The 24427-nt window shown below is 50.5% G+C and overlaps 2 protein-coding genes across 2 annotated transcripts in view; one reads left to right on the forward strand and one right to left on the reverse strand.

The window, feature by feature from the left end:
* Positions 1-6675: 6675 nt before the first annotated feature.
* On the forward strand, positions 6676-11205 carry Lhfpl5 (LHFPL tetraspan subfamily member 5). The gene is made up of 2 exons (XM_052164310.1): positions 6676-7087; positions 10949-11205. Exons 1-2 carry the CDS (start codon positions 6676-6678, stop codon positions 11203-11205), a joined length of 669 nt encoding a protein of 222 aa, XP_052020270.1.
* Positions 11206-20441: 9236 nt separating this feature from the next.
* Positions 20442-24427, reverse strand: part of Srpk1 (SRSF protein kinase 1) — a 35946-nt gene continuing 31960 nt past the window's right edge. Inside the window, exons 15-16 of the mRNA XM_052163060.1 lie at positions 23793-23885; positions 20442-22759 (exon numbers count right to left, since the gene is read on the reverse strand). Coding sequence (XP_052019020.1) covers positions 22575-22759; positions 23793-23885 — 278 coding nt within the window. The 3' untranslated portion in view covers positions 20442-22574. The remainder of the gene's footprint in view (positions 22760-23792; positions 23886-24427) is intronic.

Below are 24427 nucleotides of genomic sequence, written 5' to 3' on the forward strand. Positions count from 1 at the left end.
AACTTCCCACAGCTGAAGTTTTGACAGCTTCGAACACAGAGCGTGGGGAAGAGAACTTCCACGATTCTGCATTTCCCTGATGCACAGGAATTGAAGCCTTTTTAAAAACCTAAAACCCAGGAGGCAGGGGCCGGAGGCCAGTGTGGTTTATAGAGACAATTCCAGGACAGCCAGGTTTACACAGAGAAACCCTGTCCCCAAAAAACCAAACCAAACTGAACCTTAACTGCTTTAGGTTAACCACCTCCCTTCCCTGATCCAGGGAGAGTTTTACACAAACATGCACATATGTGCTCACACATGTGCAAATACACACATGCATACACATGCGCATGTATCCTCACACATATGGACACATGTCCTCCCACAGGTATGCACACTTGTCCTCACACACATGTGCTCACACACACACATGTCCTCACACACACATGTCCTCACACTCATGCACATATGTACTCACACACATGCACACATGTCCTTACACACACACATGTGCTCACACACACATGTCCTCACACACATGCACACATGTCCTCACACACACATGTCCTCACACTCATGCACACATGTCCTCATACACATGTTCTCACACTCATGCACACACGTGCACACATGTCCTCACACTCATGCACACGTGCTCACACACGCACACATGCTCACACTCATGCACACATGTCCTCACACACACATGTCCTCACACTCATGCACACACGCGCTCACACACACATATCCTCATACTCATGCACACATGTGCTCACACAGGCACTCACCCACATTCAATCACGCACACACACAGACTTGCCAGAACCCGTGGCATGTACATTTGGCGCCGTGGCCTGGTGAGGCTGAGCTGCTATCTCGCGCGCTGTGCTGTGCGCACCTGCAGGCCGACCTTTTCGCACGCAGTTCCTAACCCTGCCCATGCTTGGGTTTTCTTTAACCCGCACCATTCAACCCTTTAAAGGTACTCGTTTGATGTGTATTCTTTTGATTAAAGATGTGTTTGGAAAAAAAAAAAATGAGCCGAGGAAGTGGATTTGAGGCTGTCGGTTCTTTGTGGCTTTCCTCAGCCGACCCTTCCTTCCCAAGCCTCCTTGTGGAGGCTGCAACACAGTGGGCACAGAATCTGTGGCCTCACCGCCACCGCAGAGACAAGAGGATTGTTATTGTTATTTTATGTGTATGGATAGTTTGCTTGAATATCTGTCTGTGAACCACGTGGGTGGGTGTCTGAGGGCCTTGGGCCCAGAGGACGGCGTCAGATCCTTGGGGACTGAAGCGTGGGTGCTGAGGATCGAACCAGGGTCTGCTGAAATAACAGCCCGCGCTCCTAGCTGGTGCACGTCTTTTCAATCAGCTATGCGGTTGCCTCGCTGTCCTCTGGACCTTCGTCACTTTGACTGCTTAGGGATTACCCAGGGATCCCACGCCGGCCCTGCTTCACAGTCCTGCCTTTGCCAGTGTGCTGCACAGCAGCGGTCCTCCCTGGGACCCGCGCCCGGGTGCCAGCTCAGCGTCTCTCCAGTCCGGGCTGTCTGTGTCCTGCCTCTGGCTTGGACACGATCACCTGATTACTCTGTAGCTTAGAGACTAAGTTGCCAGCGATCCAAGTTGAAGAACCGCAGGATAAAAGTCGTTATTTTACACACACAGAGCAAAAAAAAAAATTCAGACCAGTGCGGAGCGCCCCCTGGCGGCCGAGCGTTTCCACGCCCATGCCCCGCCGGCTCTGCCCATCACCGACCAGTGCACGCGTGGCTCATACCTGCGTGGGCTTGCTCCTGCTCCTGGGTACTGAAGCCTCCCGTGCATTCTCGCGAATTTCTATTCCGGACACCGCGGTAATGCTCACAGGGATGCTCGTCAGCTTCCGGAGAACTGGGATGCCATGGGATGACAGGCACGCCCTGCAGCACCCAGCTCCCAGGGTTGCCTCTCGCCAGCCCTCAGGGGCAGTGCAATACGCAACGGGACTGCACGGATATATGACGTTTCGATTATTTCTCAAAAATCTGGGGCACACACAAATTAGTGTGTGCACACGTGTACTGGTTAGTTTTAGGTCATCTTGTCACAAGCTATAGTCATCAGAGTGGAGGGAGCCTCGGTTGAGAAAAACACCTCCATAATATCTGGGTATAGGCAAACCTATAGGGGCGTTGTCTTAATCAGTGACCAATGCCCGGGGTGGGGGTGGGCACAGGACCATTGCAGGTGGCCATGTCGTCCCTGGGTCCTACAGGAAAACAAGCTGAGCAAGACACAAGGAGCAAGCCAGTCAGCAACCCTCCATGGCCTCTGCGTCCAGGTTCCTGCTCTGTGTGAGTTCCTGTCCTGACTTCCTTCAGCGATGAACAGCGGTGTGGATCTGTAAGCTGAATAGACCCTTTCCTCCAGTGGTTGCCTTTGGCCACAGTGCTTTATCTCAGCAGTAGTAACCCTAACTAGGACAACAGAGAACGTTTTATTGGGTAGGTGTCAGATGGCTGGGTCACGTGAGGGATGCCTCTTTCAGTCTCTGAAAGGCTCAGTTTTCCTAGGCCGGACTGACGCACAGTCCCGCCAGCCGCACATGCGCTCTGGCTGCTTCTCATCTTTTGCTGGATTCACTACCATCAGTTTTAAACAGTTTGGGGTTGGAAAGATGGTTCAGAGGCTCAAAGTGTGAGAACACTGGCTGTTCTTACGGAAGATCTAGGTTCTTTCGCTAGCCGCTTACGTGGGGGCTGACACCTGTCAGTAACTGCAGTCCCATGGGATCTAATCTCCTCCTTTGACCTCTCAGGGCACCAGGCACACAAATATACAGACACACATGCAGGCAAAACATCCATGAACATAAGATAAAAATAAATATGATTATATATATGTATGTGTGTTTATATATATATGAACACATATTTTCCAAACAGTGGTGGCGCATGCCTTTAACTCCAGCACTTTGGAGGCAGAGGCAGGTAGATTTCTGAGTTCGAGGCCATCCTGGTCTACAGAGTGAGTTCCAGGACAGCCAGGGTTACACAGAGAAACCTTGTCTAGAAAAAAATAAAAAACAAAACAAAAAAAACCAATATGTATGTGTGTGTATATATATGTGTGTGTGTGTGTATGTATGTGTATGTATATATACATATATATATATATATACATATATATATATATATATATATATATATATATATATATATATATTTAAAGTTAACACTTTCAAAGCCAAGTATGGTAGCTAATGTGACTAGAGTCCTAGTGCACATGATCTGGAGACAGGAACATGATCAGGAGCATCCTTAGTTACGTGGAGAGTTTGAGTTCAGTCTGTATCCCCTGAGACCCTGTCTCAAAAGTAAAAAAACGAAAAAGGGTGGTGAGTGATCCAGGGGACCCTGAAGGTGACTTCTGGCCCACACACGCATGCACGCACATGGCTGGCACAGGCATGTACTACACACATTGTTCTGTTGGTCTCCCTGTTGGGTTTTGAGGTCCGGATCTCATACAGGGGTACGAGGTTGGCTGGGTTGAGAAGCAGTGATGACTGCATCCGGTCAGCCTTGGTGGATTCTTGTCATGAGCCTGTGTGAGCAGAGGGTGGAGGTGAGCTAGGGTGGAGAAGGCCAGCGAGTATCCTCTGCACACTCTGTCCTCCGGAGAACCCTGAACTGGGATCCATGTCCTCTCTGGTGGCGTTCTGAGTCTCAGGTCTTCAGCTGCTTCCCAACCTCTGCCTGACTTGCTAGACTTACAACACCCCTCCCCCACTCACTGAGCCATGCCCTGGATCCTGCCTCTCTGTTTGGTGGCTCTCACATTCTCAATGACATTCGTGTCTCCGAGTGTGGCACTGGGTCCAGGGTTCACTCAAGGGTAAGTGGCAGTAAATATGGTTTAAAACAAGAAAGAGAGACATTGTCTATGAGCTGGAGAGATGACTCAGTGGATAAGCACACTGGCTTTCTTCCGTAGGATCCAGGTTCTATACTCAGCATCCACATGGTGGCTCACAGCCATCTGTAATTCCAGGTCTAGACTACACAGATTATACATGCAGGCAACACACACACACACACACACACACACACACATTAAACAAAACTAAGAAAATAATTTTTTTTGGGTTTTTGGTTTTTTCAAGACAGGGTTTCTCTGTGTAGCCCTGGCTGTCCTGGAACTCACTCTGTAGACCAGGCTGTTCTCAAACTCAGGAATCTGCCTACCTCTGCCTCCCAAGTGCTGGGATTAAAGGCGTGTGCCACCACGCCCAGCTTATGATGCCTATCTTTTGGGGAGTCCTGAGTGCCATCCCGGTGGTGCCGTGGTACCCCTCAAACACTTGCTCTAGTTGCCAACTGTCTAGAGCAAGAGGGGTCTGCAGTCATGTGTCCACAGATTGCCAGGATGTTTATCTACATGGTAAGCATTGGCGCCAATCCCTGTTGTCTAAGTCAAAACCCCATACTTTTAGTAACGTCTCACGGTAGCCTAGGCTGGCCTTGAACATGGAATAACCCTCCTGTCTTGTCTTAGCCACACAAGTGCTAGGATTACAGGTGTGAGTAGCCGTGCCCTCTCAATGTCCAGTGCTGCTTTTTTTCTTTTCTTTTCTTTGAGATAGTTTCTTACTGTGTGGTTCTGCATGTCCTGGGACTTGATCTGTAGAGCAGTCTGTCCTTGAACTCATAGAGATCTGCCTACTTTTGCCCCTCAAGTGCTGAAATCAAAGGCTGCATGCACCACCACGTCTTTAAAGGCCCGCTCCAAAGTGCAGTTTTTAAATATGTCTGTGACTTTTTTTTATTTGATTTTTTCGAGACAGGGTTTCTCTGTGTAGCCCTGGCTGTCCTGGAACTCACTCTGTAGACCAGGCTGGCCTCGAACTCAGAAATCCTCCTGCCTCTGCCTCCCAGAGTGCTGGGATTACAAGCGTGTGCCACCACCACCCAGCAACTGTGATTTTTTTTTAAAGATTTATTTATGCCAGGTGGTGGTGGCGCATGCCTGTAATCCCAGCACTCTGGGAGGCAGAGGCAGGTGGATTTCTGAGTTCGAGGCCAGCCTGGTCTACAGAGTGAGTTCCAGGACAGCCAGGGCTACACAGAGAAACTCTGTCTCGAAAAAAACAAATCCAAAAACAAACAAACAAACAAACAAAAAAAAAGTAAAGATTTATTATTTGTAAGTACACTGCAGCTGTCTTCAGACACACCAGCAGAGGGCGTTAGATCTCATTACAGATGGTTGTGAGCCACCATGTGGTTGCTGGGAATTGAACTCAGGGCCTTTGGAAGAGCAGCCGGTGCTCTTCCCTGCTGAGCCGTCTCTCCAGCCCCTGTGTCTGTGATTTCTGTGTGGATGGTTTGTGCCTTGGTGTGTGCGCACCATGGCACACCGTGGAGGTCAGGCCTGGCCTTACACCTTTTGTGGGGACAGGCCTCTTGTAGGCTACGTCATAGACCAGTCTTAACGGCTTGCAAACTCGTGCGGAGTCTTCTGTCTCCAGCTTCCAGGCTATTTTACCGGAGGCCTGGGGATTTGAACTTAGGCCCTTACGTTTGTATGACAAATGTTTATCTGCTGAGCCAGCTCTCCAACCTAAAGCCCATGTCATTTCTTACTTAACTCGTGACTTGTGGGTTATGAAGGGTTTAATTCTTTTATGTATATTTTCCTGGATTGTTTTTTTAGTCCTTTATACCAGCCATGCAGTTATCTAAAAATTCTGGATATATATGGTTTATTTCTTTGGTGTTTGAGACAGGATCTTATGTAGCCTCTCCTTGTCTTGATCCTCTTCTGATTCCTGAGTGCTGGAATTACAGGTGCGAGCCACCACACCCAGCAGAGAAAAAATTTTTTAAAATAAATCTGCAATAAAAATGGAAACTAGAAGCGAAAGGCCGTGTGTTGGACACACCGGCAGCTCCTTTGCGGTTTGGAAGGCTTTGGTGAAGGAATTTTGCTATCCTTTATCACTGCGGGGGTTATTGCACTAGCTCACGGTCCTTGCAGACTGGATAGATATCTCTAGCCTCAACCCTGGTCTTGGCAGTCATTGACTGGAAGACCAAGCCAAGCTACAGTCAAAACTTGCGGCCCTCGGGATGGAGGGGTGGTGCTGCCGGGGATGGTGGGAGGTGGCTGGAAGGCGGAAGGAACGTGACGCGTGCCTCCACCCTCTGGGAGGAAGAGAGGACGGGGTGTCCCAGCTCCCTTCCCCTCCTAGACCTCACCCCCCCCCCCCGCCTCTTCGCGGCCGCCGGCCACGCCCCTCTCAGGCCCCGCCCCTCTCAGGCCCGCCCCCCCAGCCCTGGCGCTGACCGCGGTGCTGAAACGTGTTTCGTGTTTCGCTGCGCCGGCCGGGCGGGGCCTGCGAGGGGGAGCGGGAGGGGCGGGCAGGGCGGCGGCGCAGGCCCAGACCCTGGCCGACTTAGAGATGGGCAGACTCGAGCCCATCCTGATCAGGGCGAACACTGGCGGCTGGGAAGCAATTTTGCTAAGCCAAGGTTGACCTTGGCCTGCTGCGCTCTCAGCTAACTGGGGGAACGCGCACACTGTGCCCTGACACCAGGCTGCTCTTCTCACCAAGCTGAGAACTGATCCACGACCTGGCCTTCTTGCTCCCTAGAGCTGTAGACCCGCACCCAGCCAGTGTCCCATCCTAGCGCAGCGGCCTTCGCCATGGTGAAGTTGCTGCCAGCCCAGGAGGCCGCCAAGATCTACCACACCAACTATGTGCGAAACTCGCGCGCCGTGGGGGTGATGTGGGGCACACTCACCATCTGTTTCTCGGTGCTGGTCATGGCCCTCTTCATCCAGCCATACTGGATAGGCGACAGTGTGAGCACGCCACAGGCTGGTTACTTTGGCCTGTTCTCTTACTGTGTGGGCAACGTGCTGTCGTCGGAACTCATCTGCAAGGGCGGCCCTCTGGACTTCTCCTCTATTCCCTCCAGAGCCTTCAAGACAGCCATGTTCTTCGTGGCCTTGGCCATGTTCCTCATCATCGGCTCCATTGTCTGCTTCAGCCTTTTCTTCGTCTGTAACACAGCCACGGTCTACAAGATTTGTGCCTGGATGCAGCTGGCTGCAGGTGAGCAGGGTTGCTGGGGGCGCGGGGAGTGGGGCGCACTCAGGATACAGCCGTGGCTTTCCCCTGAAGACCCTTTCTGGGTCTTCCTCTACTCAGTGTTCCATAAAAGATTCGGAGTAGAGGCCAAAGCTATAGCAGACCAGATTATAGAGGCCCACATGGCTTGTGCCTATAATCCTGGCACCTGGGAGACAGAGACAAGGCCAGCCTGGGCTAAGGTGTGAGACTGAGCCAGGAACCAGGAGATAGTTCAGCTGATAGAGGTGCCACCAAGCCTGGCACCTTGAGTCCAGCTTCCAGGACCCACATTCCATAAGGACAGGTTCTGTCCAGTTGTGGTCTGATCTCCATGTGGCATGTGCCATGTGTCACCCACATACACACACACACAACTAAAAGTAAAAGAAAGTGGGGGAGGGGGTATGCCTAGGCAGAACAGACACAAACTGTTGGGTTCACGCTGTAGAGCTCCTAAGCCATAGAGAAGCGACTTGAAGGGGGCATATTGCTCATGGTGGACACACTCAGGTGTTCCCACACCCAGAACACCATACCACAGGCATGCGCACTAAGAGGGTGGAGGAAGGCCATTGCCCCGTGGCCTAGGATCCAACCTCAGGGCTACGGTGATGGCCGTTCCCAGATCTCTGGTCCTCATTCCCTGCCTCCTCCTAACCTCCAACTGCTCCTGTGGAAGAGTCCAGGGTTTTAGATTTGGTTTTTTTGAGACAGGCTTTCTCTGTGTAGCCCTGGCTGTCCTGGAACTCACTCTGTAGACCAGGATGGCTTTGAACTCAGAAATCTGCCTGCCTCTGCCTCCCAAGTGCTGGGATTACAGGTGTGCGCCACCACTGCCCGGCTGAGTCCAGGGTTTTAGAGTGCCCCTGTTACGCTGGCCGTGACCTCTCTTTGTCCATGGGTGTGAACTCTGTCAGTAACTAGGCCACTGTCTTGTGAGGTGTGGGGCACGGGCTTCCTGCACCCTTTGACACTACCTCAGGTAGGCAGCTGCTTGTGGGGCCCCAAGGCAAGCCGTCTCCTGCTTGCTTTCCTGCTCCAGGATCAGGTGGCCCTCTTGGTCCTTGGGACAGCTGATCTTGGTCTCTATTAGAGCTCAGGAAGAGACAGCCATCATCAGCCTTTGGTCTTCTAGTCCCTGACCTCCTACGGATGTTCATCAACTGTGGTGGGACTGGAGACAGGAGACAAACTGTCTAAACATCATTGGGTAGAGTAGCATTACCTTGGTGGGGGTCAGTGGGTGCTGAATAACAGCTGTCTGAATCTCAGTTAGGCAGAGCTGGAGGGGACCCCAGCTGTAGATGAGAAATTGGATTGACTGAGGGTTAGAGCTGGCCAAGGTTATGGCAGACCAGCTGGCAAACCAGAGCCTGAAACAATTAAGAGTCTGCCCTGCACCCCAATTAGATGCACTCCAAGACGTTTTTATTGAGACCCATATTTCATAAGCAAAATAGTTCACCCTCTGATGAACCCAGTAGTGAGTGTCCCTGCATTTGCAAAGTCCTGGTTCAGACTCCCTGGTGACAGTCAGCAAGTAAAGGCAGACCTGATTCCCAGACTGACACCCAGGCTGCTCACCTGACCCGAGTTCCTCCCCAGCCCCCCATCTCCAAGCCTTAGTGGGTAGTAGGGGACAGCAGGCCATGATGATCATATCAGGAAGAGACAGTGAAGACTGAGTCTGAAGAGTAGGGGGGTGATGCTCTTGCCAGCTGGCCTTCCCCCTCAGGACTCTGGGATGACATGGAGACACACTGTCCTTTCTTAGAGATGTCTGTCCCCCTCCCGCATCATCCAACAGGTGTGATTGCTGAGCAGGCCGCAGGGGGAAGGTCTGCGTGGAGGATCACCGGGCCATTCGAGCCGGACGCTATCTGGGTCACAGAGCCGACGTGGAGGTGGCTAAACGCCATCCCATGAAGCATTTATGTGGAGTGAAGACCAGGGTGGTGTCATGTTCCACTCTGTGTCGGGGAGGAGAGAGGCCTCAGAGCCAGCAACTGGGGGAATCCATCTGTGAGCTCGAAATTTTCCACAAAGCCAGAGGATGGGGGAACTGATGCCCCTGCAAAGGTGGGGCAAGGAAGCTTCAGACAATGGTGGAGCTTGGCGTGCAGGCTGAGCCTGGGCTCAGTTGTTTTCCCTGAATCTTGGTAACCTCCTGTCTTAGGGAGACTGTGTTATTATACAAATTCCCGTGGATGAAGGAGCCCAAACAACAGGCATTTCGTCATCTCTTGTGCCTCTGGAGCCTGTGTAAGTGAGGTCCGGTGTTGGTGCAGTGTAGCCCGGTGACAGCCATCTTCCAGGAACAGACTGCTGACTTTTTTTTTTTTTTTTTTTTGATTTTGGTTTTTTTCAAGACAGGGTTTCTCTGTATAGCCTTGGCTGTCCTGGAACTCACTCGGTAGACCAGGCTGGCCTCGAACTCAGAAATCCGCCTGCCTCTGCCTCCCAAGTGCTGGGATTACAGGCGTGCGCCACCACCGCCCGACTTAGACTGCTGACTTCTTGCTCTGCCCACAAAGGATGGAAAAGGCAGGAAGTCGCTCTGGGTTCCCTTTTATAAGTGTGTTAATCCTGTGTATGAGAGCTTTGTCTCTTGAGCTAATTACTTCTTGTCTCAGTCAGGATCTCACTGCTGTGAACAGACACCGTGACCAAGGCAACTCTCATACGGACAACATAATTGGGGCTGGCTTACAGGTTCAGAGGTTCAGTCCATTATCATCAAGGCGGGAGCATGGCAGCATCCAGGCAGGCATGGTGCAGGAGGAGCTGAGAGTTCTACATCTTCATCTGTAGGCTGCTAGGAGAAGACTGTCTTCCAGGCAGTTAGGATGAGGGTCTTAAAGCCCACGCCCACAGTGACACACCCACTCCAACAAGGCCACCCCTCCAAATAGCGCCACTTCCTTGGCTGAGCATAGGAATCAATCCACCATTCTTTCCAAAGCCTCACCTTCTGACACCATCACTCTAAGGGCTAAAACTTCAACATACAGCTTTTGGGGGATTCAAATCACATAGCACAACACACATCATCTATAGCCTGTAGTACCCTATCTCTTGGGGAACCTGTAAGGGTGGGATGACGCAATGCATAAAAAACCATCATAAAAGTACTTGACAAATGTGGGAGGGGACCCGCAGGCAGGGAGAAACGAACTTGGAACTGCAGTGACCTGAAGCACACGGCTCACTTGCCCTCCTTTTGTGCCCTCTGGCGTCGTCCCTGAGGCCTCTGCTTTTACCAATCCAGGTTGTTTTCTCCCTGTCGTTACCATAGAGGGAAAGAGCATGGAAGGTCCCTGAAGAAAGTGGGAAGTTGGGTTTAGGGCTGGTCCGGGTGTTCATTAGGTGGAAGGTCCTGGATCGTGAGGTGTGCTGTGATGATGCCGGCCAGAGCTGCTGCCTGCCTCGACATGCCACGTATCTTAGAGATGGAGGGTGAGCAAGTGTCTCTCAGAAGAGATGCGCCCTTGGTGGGACCAGATGCCCGAGGGCTCCAGAGCCCAGTAGGCAGTGCCATGCTGAGTCCAAGGTGAGACTGGAACTGTGCTTCTGGGAGAATCACAGGAGGCCACTTGGCGTGGGGCAGAGCCACCGTCCTGGCTGAGGAGGCCTACCTCTGCGTCCATCCTGACTGCTGGAGCCCAGGGCTCTAGCTTTCTGAGCATCGAGGTTTTCACTTGTATTTTACATAGAAGAAGCTGCCCCTTGTGTTTCCCAAGGCTAACCCAGAGACCAGGGAGGTGACACAAGGAGCTCGGGGTGTGAGGAGGTAGCTGGGGACATGCACGGCCTGACGCCACTGGTACCCTCTTGTCTCCTTAGCCACAGGCCTGATGATCGGATGTCTGGTCTACCCAGACGGCTGGGACTCCAGTGAGGTGCGGCGCATGTGTGGTGAGCAGACGGGCAAGTACACGCTGGGCCACTGCACCATCCGCTGGGCCTTCATGCTGGCCATCCTGAGCATTGGCGACGCGCTCATCCTCTCCTTCCTGGCTTTCGTGCTGGGCTACCGGCAGGACAAGCTCCTCCCTGATGACTACAAGGCAGATGGAAACGGTACCTGTCTTCCTCCATAGGGATAATATCCTTCCCTCAGGCTGGGGGTGGAGAGCAGCGGCGGCTCTCAGAGTCCAAGTGTGTCCAGGCCCCTTGAGTCAAGACCAGCAGCCATACCTGTCCTCCCTGGGAAAGGCCATCAGTGCAGCATTGAAAGCTGGTGAAGAGACCTGTGAGCAGGAAACAGTCCGAATACGGCTGGGGGAGTAAGATGGGGTTCCCCCGGGAGGCACTGAAGCTGGGTTAAGTCTTGGAGGGGGTAGGTAGAGGTAGATCCGAGTGATGGTAGAGGGGATGGTGGGGAAGAATGCATGAGCTACTGGGGTATTACCAGGCACCTGATAATATGTGATCTTAAAACCATGGTGGTGCTGAACGGACAGCTCCTGTAGTCCTGCAGTGAGGCTGGTGGGCACTGGATCCCAGGCTGCCTCTCCTGTCCCCCAGTTTGCCACCAGCCAGTTCCTGCTGACACCATGGGGTGGGGATGGGTGAGGCCCGTGGATCTCTGGGAAACCTTTGCTAATGCTTTGCTGTGAATTCCAGCCCCTGCCTGGGATTTTATCCCTGTCTCCATTTTGCCCTTCCTTCCTTCTTTCCTTCCAACTATACCGGGAGTGGGGGTGGGGGTGGGGGTGGGGGTAGGGGTAGCTTTCCCAGTGTCTGTCAATCTAGCCAGAAATCAGAGTCTATCTTACAGCCTCAAGATTCCCCAAATGCTGTTGCTAGCACCATTACACCTGTGGCACCTTAGGGATCTCCCCAGCCTTCTGAGAGAAACCTCCATCACATCAGACCTTGGACCTGGACTAGAAGCAGTGGCAGCCTCTTACCCGCTGCTGGCCCCAGAGGCAAGAACACTGCACAGGAGAAACTGGAGGCCTATAAGCCAGGCCTTCTCTAGCCGAGCCTGAAGCCAGCCTGTCTCTGTGACTGGTAATAGGACTGTACACAGCCAGAGATGGATGAGGTATCTCTCCTTCACAGGGGCTCTTGAAGCTGCCGGGCCCCCCAAGAACCCTATTTAGGGAAAGGAAATGAAGGAAATGGGTGCCTTCCCCCTGCAAGGCTGGGGTAATGCTTGCTTGTAGGGGCCCCATGAGGCAAGGTGTGGGCAGGGGTTCCCAGCAGCACTCTGCTCCGACAGTGTCTTCTCCGGAGTGCAGGCTTTCCCTGGAGAGTGAATCGGGAGCACTGTGTTCCTTAAATCTGTCTTCTTATGTGCAGTGTGCTCTTAGCTGTTTGCAGTCTCTCATGTCCAGAAGACCCATTCAGTCAAAGAGACGTGTTTATTCATACAAACCCTCTCTGAAGAGCCCCTTACACAGGTGGTCTTACCCACTGACTAAAACGGCAATGACCTCCTCCCTCCCTCCTTTCCTGGCTCCTCTCAACCCCACACACCTGCCTTCAGTCTTTCCAGGTCTTTCTCCCCCCATATCTTATTCCCCCACTATCACCCGGATCTTGCTTGCTTTCTGTTATGGCTGAGCACATCTGGTTAGCATCCTTAAGTTGGAGCACAAGTTGGACAGGAAGAGTCAGATAGCCCTACTTCTTCCCAGGAAAGTGGGACGCCTGGCTCAGCTCCGCCCCTCCCTTCCCTGGGTAGAAGGAACCCCAGTGTGCTGGCTTCCTGCATCAGAATAGGGTTCAGTTTGCTTCCCACCGTTAAGTTTTTTTATTTTTTGAACCTCAATATTTGCTTTTTATAAACTCCCTCACATCTTTTTTTCTTTTTTTTTTAAGAGACAGGGTTTCCCCATGTCCTGGAACTCACTCTGCAGAGATCTGCCTGCCTCTGCCTCATGAGTGCTGGGATTAAAGATGTGCGCCACCACTGCCTGGCTTGTTTTCCCTTTCCCTTTACTTTATATGCATGGTTTTATCCCCTTCATTTTGCCCTGTGCGTCATACACATGCAATGCATGGAGGCCAAAAGAGAGGGCCGGCGCCTTCGTGACTGGAGTCACACGAGTGTGAACTGTCTTGTGGGTGCTGTGACTGATGTCTGGGTCCCCTGAGAGCAGCCAGTGCTCTTAACCACCGAGCCAGCTTTTTAGGTCCCAAACTTCACATTCTGCATCAAGTTCATCTCTGCTTTCAATGAATTGATTTCATATCAGTTCTATTAGTAACAGTGAGGTTGTGTTGAAGGTTGGCTAGTGTGTGGAAAATATAATTGTCGCTGGCCGAGACAGCCCTCCAGCCTCTCCAGAGCCTTCTCTTTTTCTATCACCTCTTGGCCCAACCACTAACACCCCCAATGCTACTGTAGGTCCCACAGCTACAGTGCAGAAGTGTAAATACAAACCACAGTCCCATGAGGAGGACACTCTCCTAATTTAGAATTACCCAAAATGCAGCCATCTTCTTGAAAGCCAATAAAAGGCTCTTTAGAAAGAGGAATCTGTGTGTGGTGTGTGTGTGTGTGTGTGTGTCTGTGTAGGGGAAGGAATGCTGGTACAGGACTTTAGTCCTAGCACTTAGGAGGCAGAGGCAGGTGGATCTCTGAGTTTGAGGGCAGCAGTCTGTGCTAAACAAAGAAACCCTATCTTAAAATTAAAAAAAAAAAAAAAAAAAAGATAAACAAGTAGTTAAGAAAGATGAACCTAATGAGCCAGGAACACAGAGATCACCGGCAGAGGCTCTGTCAGGAACATTATGTTCTCTTTCTCCAGAGGAAGTCTGAAGCAACTGGGGTGCTGGCAAGAGACTCTTCTGGCAGGTAAGTGTGCTGTGGGGGAGACGGCAGCCTCAGGCAGGGGGAGGGGAGCGGCCTCAGACAGAGCTGTTCGGTACCTGGGACCTTCCTGGGACAGGCGAGAGCAAACGGGTCTTGAGATATAAAGTAGCAAAGGGCGCAGCCTGGCGAACAGAACAGACTTGGAAGCTGTTGTTAATGCTTTGCACTCTTATTTTAAAGAGGAATGTTAAGTTACTCATAAGAAACAGGCAGGAAGACCTAAGACAACAGAAAACAGGCCACAGACCAGGGTGGGAGAACGTCAATAATTGACATAATAGAATTATTTGGCATAGTAAATATTAGATTCACCTCTCTGCTCCTGCACAGCTGAAGTGAAAACAATTAGCACCGGTTTCAATGTGTTTCCAAAGCATGGCGGACTGATTTCCTTTTCTGTTTTGTTTTGTTTCGGAGACAGTCTCTCTAGGTAGTGTTGACCAGCCTTGAACTCTCAGAGCTCCATCTGTTTCTGCTTCCCCAAGTTCTAGGATTAAAGGTGTGGCTACCACACCCAGCCTTGTATTGACTTTATTGTCTTTTAGCTTCTAGAATGATTTAGAAATTAAGAGGAAAAAAACCAAAACAACAAAAAACAGAAATCACCTTTTCTCTTCAAGTGCCTTCTTGAATTACTGCCATTTATTGAGGAGGAAGGCAGTCGTGTGTGCACACGAACTACCATTTAAACGGCTCTTACTTGGGGAAGAGCCTTCTGTTGCCCTGTTAAATCCTGGTGATGTTGGTAGTGATGACTAGCAGAGCCCTTGTTCCATTTAGAGCAGTTCCACCCTTCAGTACTTTAGGTCACCAGGGAGCTTGTTCAAACGCAACCCTGCCGTAGCAGGAGGGACCCACAGACCACAGCTTTTTGAAACACTTTCTGGAACAGCAATAGCATTGTACAAAAGCAGAGCTGAGCGTCTGAACGCACTCTTCTCACCATTCTCCAGTGTTCACTGTCACCCACATCAGAAGCTGCTGCGCCGTTTCAAAGGGACTACACTCTTTCTTTCTTTTTGTTTTTTGGATTTGTTTTTTTTTTTTCTCTTTTTTTTTATTGATATATTTTTTATTTACATTTCAAATGATTTCCCCTTTTCTGGGTCCCCACTCCCCGCAAGTCCCATAAGCCCTCTTCCCTCCCACTGTTCCTCCATCTACCTCTTCCCACTTCCCTGTTCTGGAATTCCCCTGGATTTGGTTTTTTCGAGACAGGGTTTCTCTGTGTAGCCCTGGCTGTCCTGGAACTCACTCTGTAGACCAGGCTGGCCTCGAACTCAGAAATCTGCCCGCCTCTGCCTTCCAGAGTGCTGGGATTATAGGCGTGTGCCACTGCCACCTGGTGGGACTACACTTTTTTCCCCCATATCCTCATGGTAGCTGTGTTGCTGCCAATCAGGAATCCACGGGGTGATGACTCATGCCTCTAATGCCAGCACTCGGGAGGCAGAGGCAGGCAGATCTCTGAGTTTAAGGCCAGCCTGGTTTTCAGAGTGTTTCATGACAGTCAGGGCTACACAGAGATAGTCTTTCTCAACAAACAAGCCCCCCCCCCCCACACACACACACATAAATTTACATCTTGTGTGTCAGAAGATAATTTAAGATTGGCTGGTTTTCTCTTTCCACCATGTGAGTCTGTATTTAACTTGGGTTTTCAGGCTTGGCAGCAAGTATCTTTACACACTAAGACATCTTGCTGGGGGGATGGAGAGATGGCTCAGCAGTTAAGAACACTGACTGCTCTTCCAGAGGTCTGGAGTTCAATTCCCAGCAACCATGTGGTGGTTTGCAACCATCTGTTATGGGATCCTATGGCCTCTTCTGGTGTGAAGACTGCTAGAGCATATATATACTCTTATACATAAAATAAATAAATAATTCTTTGCTGGGCGGTGGTGGTGCACGCCTGTAATCCCAGCACTTGGGAGGCAGAGGCAGGCGGATTTCTGAGTTCGAGGCCAGCCTGGTCTACTGAGTGAGTTCCAGGACAGCCAGGGCTACAGAGAGAAACCCTGTCTGGTGGGGAGCGGGGGAGGAAAGACATCTTGCTGGGCCCTGTATATACTGACTTTTAAAAAATGTTATTTTATAATATAGCAGCCTCCTCCTCTTCCTTCTTCCATTCTTTTTCTTCCTCTTCTTTCCATTTTCCAGGTCATTTCTTCTCTGGCAAGGAAAATTAGGACTTGGATCCTTCAGAAATGAAAACATCCCTCTGGCTTCCTGTTCCCAGCTCCTCCAGCAGTGGCGTGATCCACGAGGACACACACCCAGGGATAGTGGCAGGACGGTGCTTACCCAGAGACCCAGGTCTCCTTCACAGCTCAGGGTTCCCACGGCAAGGCGCTGTACTCTTTGGTGGCCTCTCTGCTGTACAGGAGGCTTGTGAGTTCATGTCTCGATGCCCAAGAGCCTTATGACTTTGGCCAAGAGTGCAGAACCGGCTGGAGGCTGGGGTTCAGCAGGGACCCTCTGCTTCTTCCCTGTCCTCAGAATGCGGCTCAGAGATGGGCGAGAAACTGGATCAGGGAATTCCTAGGCTGAATTTGACCTCTCATGGGAACAGAAACATTTTCCCCAATGTTCCAGTTGGAACTGGCTCCTAACTTCAGAAATTTGCCATTTACAGGAAAGTAAGTTTTCACAGGATGTGAAAAAGATGTGGCACTTTTTTTTTTGGTGAGGAACTTGGGATCTGCCATATCAGATGGGTGGTTGTCTGTTGGCCTCGGTTGAGGTGACAGTTCACTTCTACTCCCTGCAGGGGGAGCCTGCTAATGACCCCGAGAAATGGGATCTGGTCTTCCTCCACTGAGAGGGGGCTGCCTTTCAAGTGAAGGGGGTACAGTCAACCCTTGACAACACAGCCAGGGTGCTGCTTCCTCTGCAGTCCAGAGGCTCGGGGAAAGCACCTAAGCTGTCCTTTTTGAATGGTGAGTGCTGGGAAGGCAGCTCAGCCTTCCCCTGCCCTGCATGTGTGTACAAGGCACTACCATCCTCAGCACTGGAGGGGAACGTGCTGTACAAACGACTAAGATGGGATTTCATCTCCTCACCTGGTCCACAGCAGCTGGTTTACAAGAATGACCGCACCCATATGTTGCTAATTCAATTTTTCAGTTTAGTCAGGCTCTGAGCCAGGCAAGCTTCCTGAGTGGGTTTGGTACCTGGGCAGCTCAGTTGTGTGTGCGGCTCACCGTGGACTCCTAGGAGGTCAGAAATTCCCAGAGACCACCCTACATTCAAGTTCTCCGCACTGATGATACTGTGGTGATCCAAAGAAGCTCCTGGGTGTGGGGCACACCTGCCTGCAGTCTACACTGTGCCTTGAGGCAGAAACAGTGTATCTTACCAAAACCTTCAGGGTGAGAGAGACCTGCAGGTCCACTAATCCCTGAGCCTTTCTGCTCTATCTTCACGGAGACAGAGTTCAGCCCCACCACTAAGAATGGTTATGGTTTTACAGTTCTACAGTAGCCTCACCTTTAGATTCTCAATGCCTCTAATATTGATCTTCAAAAATGCGCAGAATAAAAACCAGTGAAAATACCAGTCTTTCCCTGTTGCATATGCCTTCTGTGGTGGCCTTGAACTCGGGGACACAAATGGCTGTGGTGCTGAGTCACCCAGGTAATGAGCTCTGAGCAAACATGTAGAGGGAGGACGGGAGGAGGCCATGCCTAGCACGCACAAGACCCTGGATCTCATCCACAAAACTGATCTAGAAAAGCTCCTACTGGGCTGGAGAGATGGCTCAGTGGTTAAGAGCACCAACTGCTCTTCTGAAGGTCCTGAGTTCAAATCCCAGCAACCACATGGTGGCTCACAACCATCTGTAACAAGATCTGACGCCCTCTTCTGGAGTGTCTGAAGACAGCTACAGTGTATTACATATAATAAATAAATAAATCTTAAAAAAAAAAAAAAAAAAAGGAAAAAGAAAAGCTTCTACCCAGGCAGGTGGCACGCACCTAGAACCCTAGCATCTGGTTGACAGGGTGACAGGAGTTCCAAGGCCATCTTTGACTGCAAGTGTGAGGCCACCCTAAACTACTGGAGACACTGTCTCAAAAACTGATCAAAATGAGCTGGAAAGACAGCTCAGTGGTTAGAGCACTGGACTGCTCTTCCGGAGGACCAGAGTTCAAGTCCCACCATGGTGGCTCACAACCATCTGTGATAGGAACTGATGCCCTCTTCTGCTGTGTGCTCATATAAATAAAAAATTCAAAACAAAACAAAACAAAACCTCTAAACAACTCAGACCTGGCAGAGTTCTGCAACTGTTGAGGCCAAAGATCGAGGCTAGCCTGGAAGGTCTGGGCAAGAAATCTTCAGTGCTTTCAGCCCCTCCTAGTTGCCCACTCCTGTGACACAAAGCTGCCAGCAGAGCCATCACAGCCTTCTGGACTTGGGCTCTCAGCTGCGCAATGTTTTCACCCTCTGCCATAGACTACTTTGTAGCTTGCTTCCTCAGATCTGCCCAGATCCAAACAAGCCAGTGCTGTGTGTGTGTGTGTTGGACTGGCCACCCATCCCTTCTATCCCAATCTACAGGCAAATCCATGAGCTAGATAGAAGGAAGTAGGCATCACTGGGGATTTTGTGTTGTTTACATAATGTGTGATGGACGTATGTAAATGTACAAATGTGCACCAGAAGACAACGGTAACCCTTCACATTCGTTAGTAACCCTTCACGTAAGCTGGGCAGTGGTGACGCACGCCTGTAATCCCAGCACTCTGGGAGGCAGAGGCAGGCAGATTTCTGAGTTCAAGGCCAGCCTGGTCTACAGAGTGAGTTCCAGGACAGCCAGGGCTACACAGAGAAACCCTGTCTTGAATAAACCAAATGAAAAAAAAAAAAAAAAAAACACCAAAAAAAAAAGGTAACCCTTCACGTTCATTAGTTCATTAGTTCATTCATTCATTCATTCACTCATTCATTCATATACAGGGACTCAGTATGTAGCTCTGACTGGCGCGTAACTTCCGTCTCTACCTCTCCAGTGCAATTACAGCTGCCTGTTGCCATGCCCAGGCTTTGGAGTGCTGCAGTCCATGGGTACCTGAAAAAGGATTATTTATGACTCATACTAAACCTACAAATATAAAGGGAAAGACAAAATCTGGGCAATTACATGGGACAAATAAAATTTCATTAAAAGACGAGTCCTAACCAAGGCATTAGAAAGAAATCACTCTAGGGTATACATGATGGTCTGACTTGAAAGGACACAAGTTCAATCCTGAAGTCATGCTACAAGGAGAGAACCAATCCCAAGGTTGTCCTCCTACCTCCACCCCACACATGTGCCTCAGCACTCAGCATGTTCTCTTTCTCTCTTTCACACACACACAAACTCAATAAAAGGCAGCCTTTAATCCCAGCCCTTGGACACAGAGGCCAGAGGGATTAAGAGGTCTTAAATCCCTCTAATTTCCCCTCAAAACAAAACAAACAAAAAACCCCTAAAGTTTAAAGAGATAAATGGACAATAAATCCAGTAAGAAATTTTGATTTCACCAGTCCTCCAACATGCCAATTAAAGCAGAACATGTGCTTTTCTTGAATAGCCAGGCACAGCTGGCACCCCAGCAGTTAGCCAAACCAAGGTTGAGAATGCAGCTCGGAGGTAGACCAGGCATGCCCAGGGCTCCAGATCTGACACAGATCACTATGGGCCTTTCAGTGCTGCCCGGCAGCCTACCCCTTCTTGGGTGGTGTCAGGGGCTTTAAAACCAGGCTTCCCCTGGTTGCCGTGGTGTTCCATCTCTCAGGAACTCACCACAGTACAAGGAATGAGATAGGTGGGCAAATAAACACCCCGCAGAACTACCTCGATCCTGCCAGCTTTTTTTTTTTTAAAGATTTATTTATTATATGTGAGTACACTGCAGCTGTTGCCAGACACACCAGAAGAGGGCATCCAGTCTCATTACAGATGGTTGTGAGCCACCATGTGGTTGCTGGGATTTGAACTCAGGACCTCCAGAAGAGCAGTCAGTGCTCTTAACTGCTGAGCCATCTCGCCAGCCCTCCTGCCAGCTCTTAACTGGGCATTTACTACGTTTTGGGGTCAGTCGTTTGTAAAACAAACAGGAGCCATCAGAGTGCTTCCCAAGTGGAGGGACTGCTGTGGGAGACACGGACCTGGTGCACAGCATGAGGAAGCCACTGGCACTGCCCCCAGTGTCTGCGGATAGGGTCCCCTGACCCTTAAGCTCCATAAACTCCGCTAAGCAGGGCTGACCAGCAAGTCCCAGGCATCCTGCTCCCGCCCACCCACTGCCATGGTAAACAGTGGCTGACCGGAGCCATACCCCAGCTCCTGTTTGGAGAAACAATTTTTCTTACAATTTTTCAAAATACATGTTAATTCCATAACTAAGAGTCAGAGAAACAAAATTGTAACTCCACAAAAGGGTGAATGGCTATGTTACTGTTTCATTACATATTTAAATGCTTGGGCAACAAAGAAACCAAATTATGGAACCAAGCAGGTTATTAAATACTCTGTTTATTGATCCGCATCTGTGAGGACACAAACATCGCACTCAGTAGAAAGAATATAAAACGTATCAGGGCCATATCCTTAACCAGGAGCCAACAGCAGTCCTGCAGTGAGACCTGGCCTCTATGGCACCAATGCTCAGCCAATCTCAGGAGCCCTCAAAGGGCAGCTTCTGCGCTCACCCGCCCGCCCACCCGCCTGCCTCCTTCACTCTCCCAGGTTCCCGCTCCTCAAGCAGCAGGGGAAAGCAAGCCCTTATTTGGTGGGACTTATTTCCAGAATGAAGTTCCAGGTTCTCCCCCCCCCCATTAAAATTTCCCATGGAGTCAATGATTCAAACAGGCCTGCTGTTGGCTTGTTTCTTAGGCCACCGTAATGTCAATAGGATTCCTTTAATCCCATAACTGCGAGTTGCCGAGCAGTTTCAGGTAGGTCTGCTATTGCTTTAGATGTCAGTACAGTTGACAACCCAGAGTGGAGTAGAACTGCTGGAAGATTTCCCTGCCGTTATGTGATGTCATCTGCTCTCTGTATTCTTGATAGGTGCATAGATAGCCTGACTTAAAACTCTTTCTACAGGAACATGTCTGGTTCCAGACAACCAATCAAGAACCAATGACTGGCTGGCCAGTTCCTCAGGTGAAGCTGGTTGAGTTACAGGAAGCTGCTTGCTGGTGAGCCCATCATCACGAGGGTGACGTGACTCCTGTCTTCCTCACAGGAAGGAGGCAGAGGTGGGTTTCATTCAGCTTGCTTACGAGAGCCTTGGCTTGCAACTCTGTGGCTTTCTCCAAGTTAGAAATTGAGCTGTTTCCAGAGAGCGCTATAATCAAGACCCACTTGGTCCTTGCTAAAATTTGCAAGCAGCTGCCACGTGACCCCAATCCTGTCCTTCTTCTGATTCGTGCTTCACCCCAGGAACATGTAACGTTTAGGTAATCAAGTCTATGAGGGGCCGAGCCTAAAACAAAGTTCACAAAGCCTTTTTGCATTAAGAAAAAGCCTCAAGTACATTTCAATCATCTCAAAACTGATGTTAAAAAAAAACTTACATTATACAAGGAAATAGCAGCATAGGATGACTAATGTCAAAACCAACAGGGAAAAGACTGAGAAATGCCACCCTCTCCTCCCCTTGGTTCCTCAGCCAGGGTCTCATCACAGACACCGAGCCTCTAAGGAAGGAGAACAGCAAAGCCACAGGGAGAAACTGAGTCAGGGCCAGCATTGTAGGCAAGGCAGAAAAGCAGTGGATGGAAGGAAGGAAGCAGAGGCGTCTGGGAAGGACTTGGAATGAATGTGGGAGGGAACACTCCCTGACCCGCACAGCGCGGACACCCACACCTCCTGTCTGGGTCACCCCAAGCTCTTACAGTCCATCCGAGCTGAGCAGTCAACGCTCCAGGACGGTGTTCTACACGGGAGGACAGACTCAAGTGACACAGAAAGGACTACTTCACAACACCTGAGGCTCCCAGGACTGTAATTCACTGGTTCTGTTTTGTCTATATTAAAAATCAGACTCAAGATCCTGGGAACATAGTTGTAAGAGGATGAGAGGGCTCCAACAATACTTTGAACAGTGATAAAATGGGTTGCTCATCGAAAAATGTAGCATAAAAGTCGCAGGAAAAAATGTGAACATAGAAAACACAGAAAGAATCCAGGAAGATGATGCAGCCTGGACACAGCGCATTTAATGTCTCTGCTGTTCACAGAATCCACACCCCTCCCCCTCCTCAACCTTGTGCTGGCGGCGGATGTGCACGAGAAAATGTGACTCTCAGAGTCAGTGAATAAAGAGGATGGGCTCACAGATCTTCACAGCTCTTCTTAGAAAGGGCACCGACAACCTAATGAGATGGCAGGGCAGAGGGTGAGGCTGTTCACACTTTGAGTCTTTGGCAGAGCCCAACCAAGGCCAAATTCACCTAGGCTGCCCAATGGCTGTGGGGATTTCCACAGGATCAAGGAAGCAACCCCAAATGAACATGTTGGATTTAAAAAAAAAAAATAGAAACCCTCGAAAGAAAGAGCTTTGCCCTGAAAAAGGAGAGGGAAGTCTGAGGGGCGGGTCAGAGGGAGGGTCTGTCTGACAGCTCTGCGGCCCTGGCAGGACTGGCTTAGGAGTTCAGCCAGGGATGCCGGAGACACTCGGCGGCAGTGGCTCTCTTCTCAGGCATAAGCTCCAGCATGGGCAGCAGGAAATCTGTGAAGCCAGCAGCCTCCTCCTGAGGCCACTCATACTTCTCCACCAGAACCTCCAGAAGACCCCAAGGCTTCAACTTGGTGATGTGTTTCAGGTCACCTGTGGAGACAGCACAGTCTCAAACAGTCCCCATGGTCTCACGGTGTGTTCAGGCACCACAAGGGCTCAACCTTACAGCTCAATACTCTAGTCAGTGCTGAGTATTGAGGCCATGAGTTACAAGTAAAGCTGACAGCACGACCATGGACACAGGACCACCACACACCCAGCAGCACGGCCTCCGTGGCAGCACCCTCAACGCTCAATCGAACTGCTCCTTGCTATGGATCTTTTTTTCCCTTTCGAAAATGGCACTCATAGCGGCCTTTGTGAGCCAGGCAGCTCCTCCCACTGAGGCGTGCCTTCAACCCTGAAGTGGCAGTTTTCGGGCTGTTTCTTGGAGTGCAATGGGGTCTTGCTATGTTGCCCAGACTGACCTTGAAATCCCGGTCTTGCCCATTCAGGCAGCTAGGACTAGGCCTTCTTCCCTGCCCGGACGAATAACCTAAAGCAGTCATTTACTAACAAATGCTAAGAGCCTCCATCTGAGGTGACGGGCATGCTCTTCCCAAGCCATCAGACTCCAGTCACACTGCGACTGACTTTGTACACAGAGCCCTGAAGAGCACTTTATCACTGTCCTGCCCAAGAGGCTTTGACTTTCCTGGGGTGACTCTGCTCAGGTTCCTCAGCACTTGTCACAGCTGAGGACAAGGCCCAGACACACCAGAGCACACAGCTGTCTACATTGTAAGATTTGTTTTCCATCTCAGCCTCATCTTTGATGTGTAAGAAACACAAAATCAAATAGTTTTACATAGGGGTAGCACACATACCTCTAACCCACCAGGAGGATTTACGTTCCAAGCCAGCCTGGAACAAACAGGAAGAAACCAACCCAAAGCCAACCCAGCCCCACAGTGCTGTCAGACGGCTGAGTCTGCCCTGCCTCTCAGCACTGCTGAGCCAGTGAGCGGTCAGTGTGCTCCCCTGCTTCTTGCAGGATCTAGGGAACAGAACCCAGGAAGTCTTACCTTCTCGTTTTAGACATTTTTATCCCTTTAATGATTGGGAACAGACAGATTGGTTTTACCTTTTTTGGTGAAAAATTCCTTGGAGTATTTTCCTGCCACAATGAGCTTGCGAGGCACCTTCCCCAGAAGTTCTATGATCAGGGCGATGTGGTCTGCACGGGCAGACATTTCAGAGGAAAGACAGCAGAATGACAGAAGTGATTTTAGACACAACTTAAAGGGCGGCGCACACACACTGTAAAAGCATGCACTCCCGCTTTCTGACCTAAAGCAGAGGAGATAGACTATCTAATGCAAGGTCACTCCAAAGACAAGCACCTCGGCATTGCTCCACACAGATCTCCACAGTGACCGGAGGGAGCCTCAGGGTGAGAAGCTCCGCTTCCCCTCAATGTGTCCCTGAGCTTGTCTAGCTCTGGGAGCAAGAGAGGGAGTCCTGTGACCGTTTCCAACTGTGGCAAAGGGCCTTGGCAGCCTGCCTATCAGCTCTGCGGCATGTGCCAGGTGCGGAGATCGAAGGGCATGACAACAGTGCCAAGGTGAGGCACTACAAGGCTTTCCACAACAGCCTCACGGATTAGCTGTGAGGACAAACAACCACGGTGCTCAGGGAGCCTGAGGACCACATGTGCTACCCGACTGCAAGCTTCCTAAGCTCGGTCACAGCGCAGCTTGAAGCTTCTCTTGAAGCCAC

Source organism: Apodemus sylvaticus, chromosome 19 (assembly GCF_947179515.1).
Source record: "Apodemus sylvaticus chromosome 19, mApoSyl1.1, whole genome shotgun sequence".
NCBI classification, from domain to species: domain Eukaryota; kingdom Metazoa; phylum Chordata; class Mammalia; order Rodentia; family Muridae; genus Apodemus; species Apodemus sylvaticus.

Coding starts and splice junctions, on each gene's coding strand:
- Lhfpl5 (XM_052164310.1), top strand. CDS start 6,676: ATGGTGAAGTTGCTGCCAGCCCAGGAGGCCGCCAAGATCTACCACACC. Junction 7,088..10,948: donor CTGGATGCAGCTGGCTGCAG/GTGAGCAGGGTT, acceptor TTGTCTCCTTAG/CCACAGGCCTGATGATCGGA.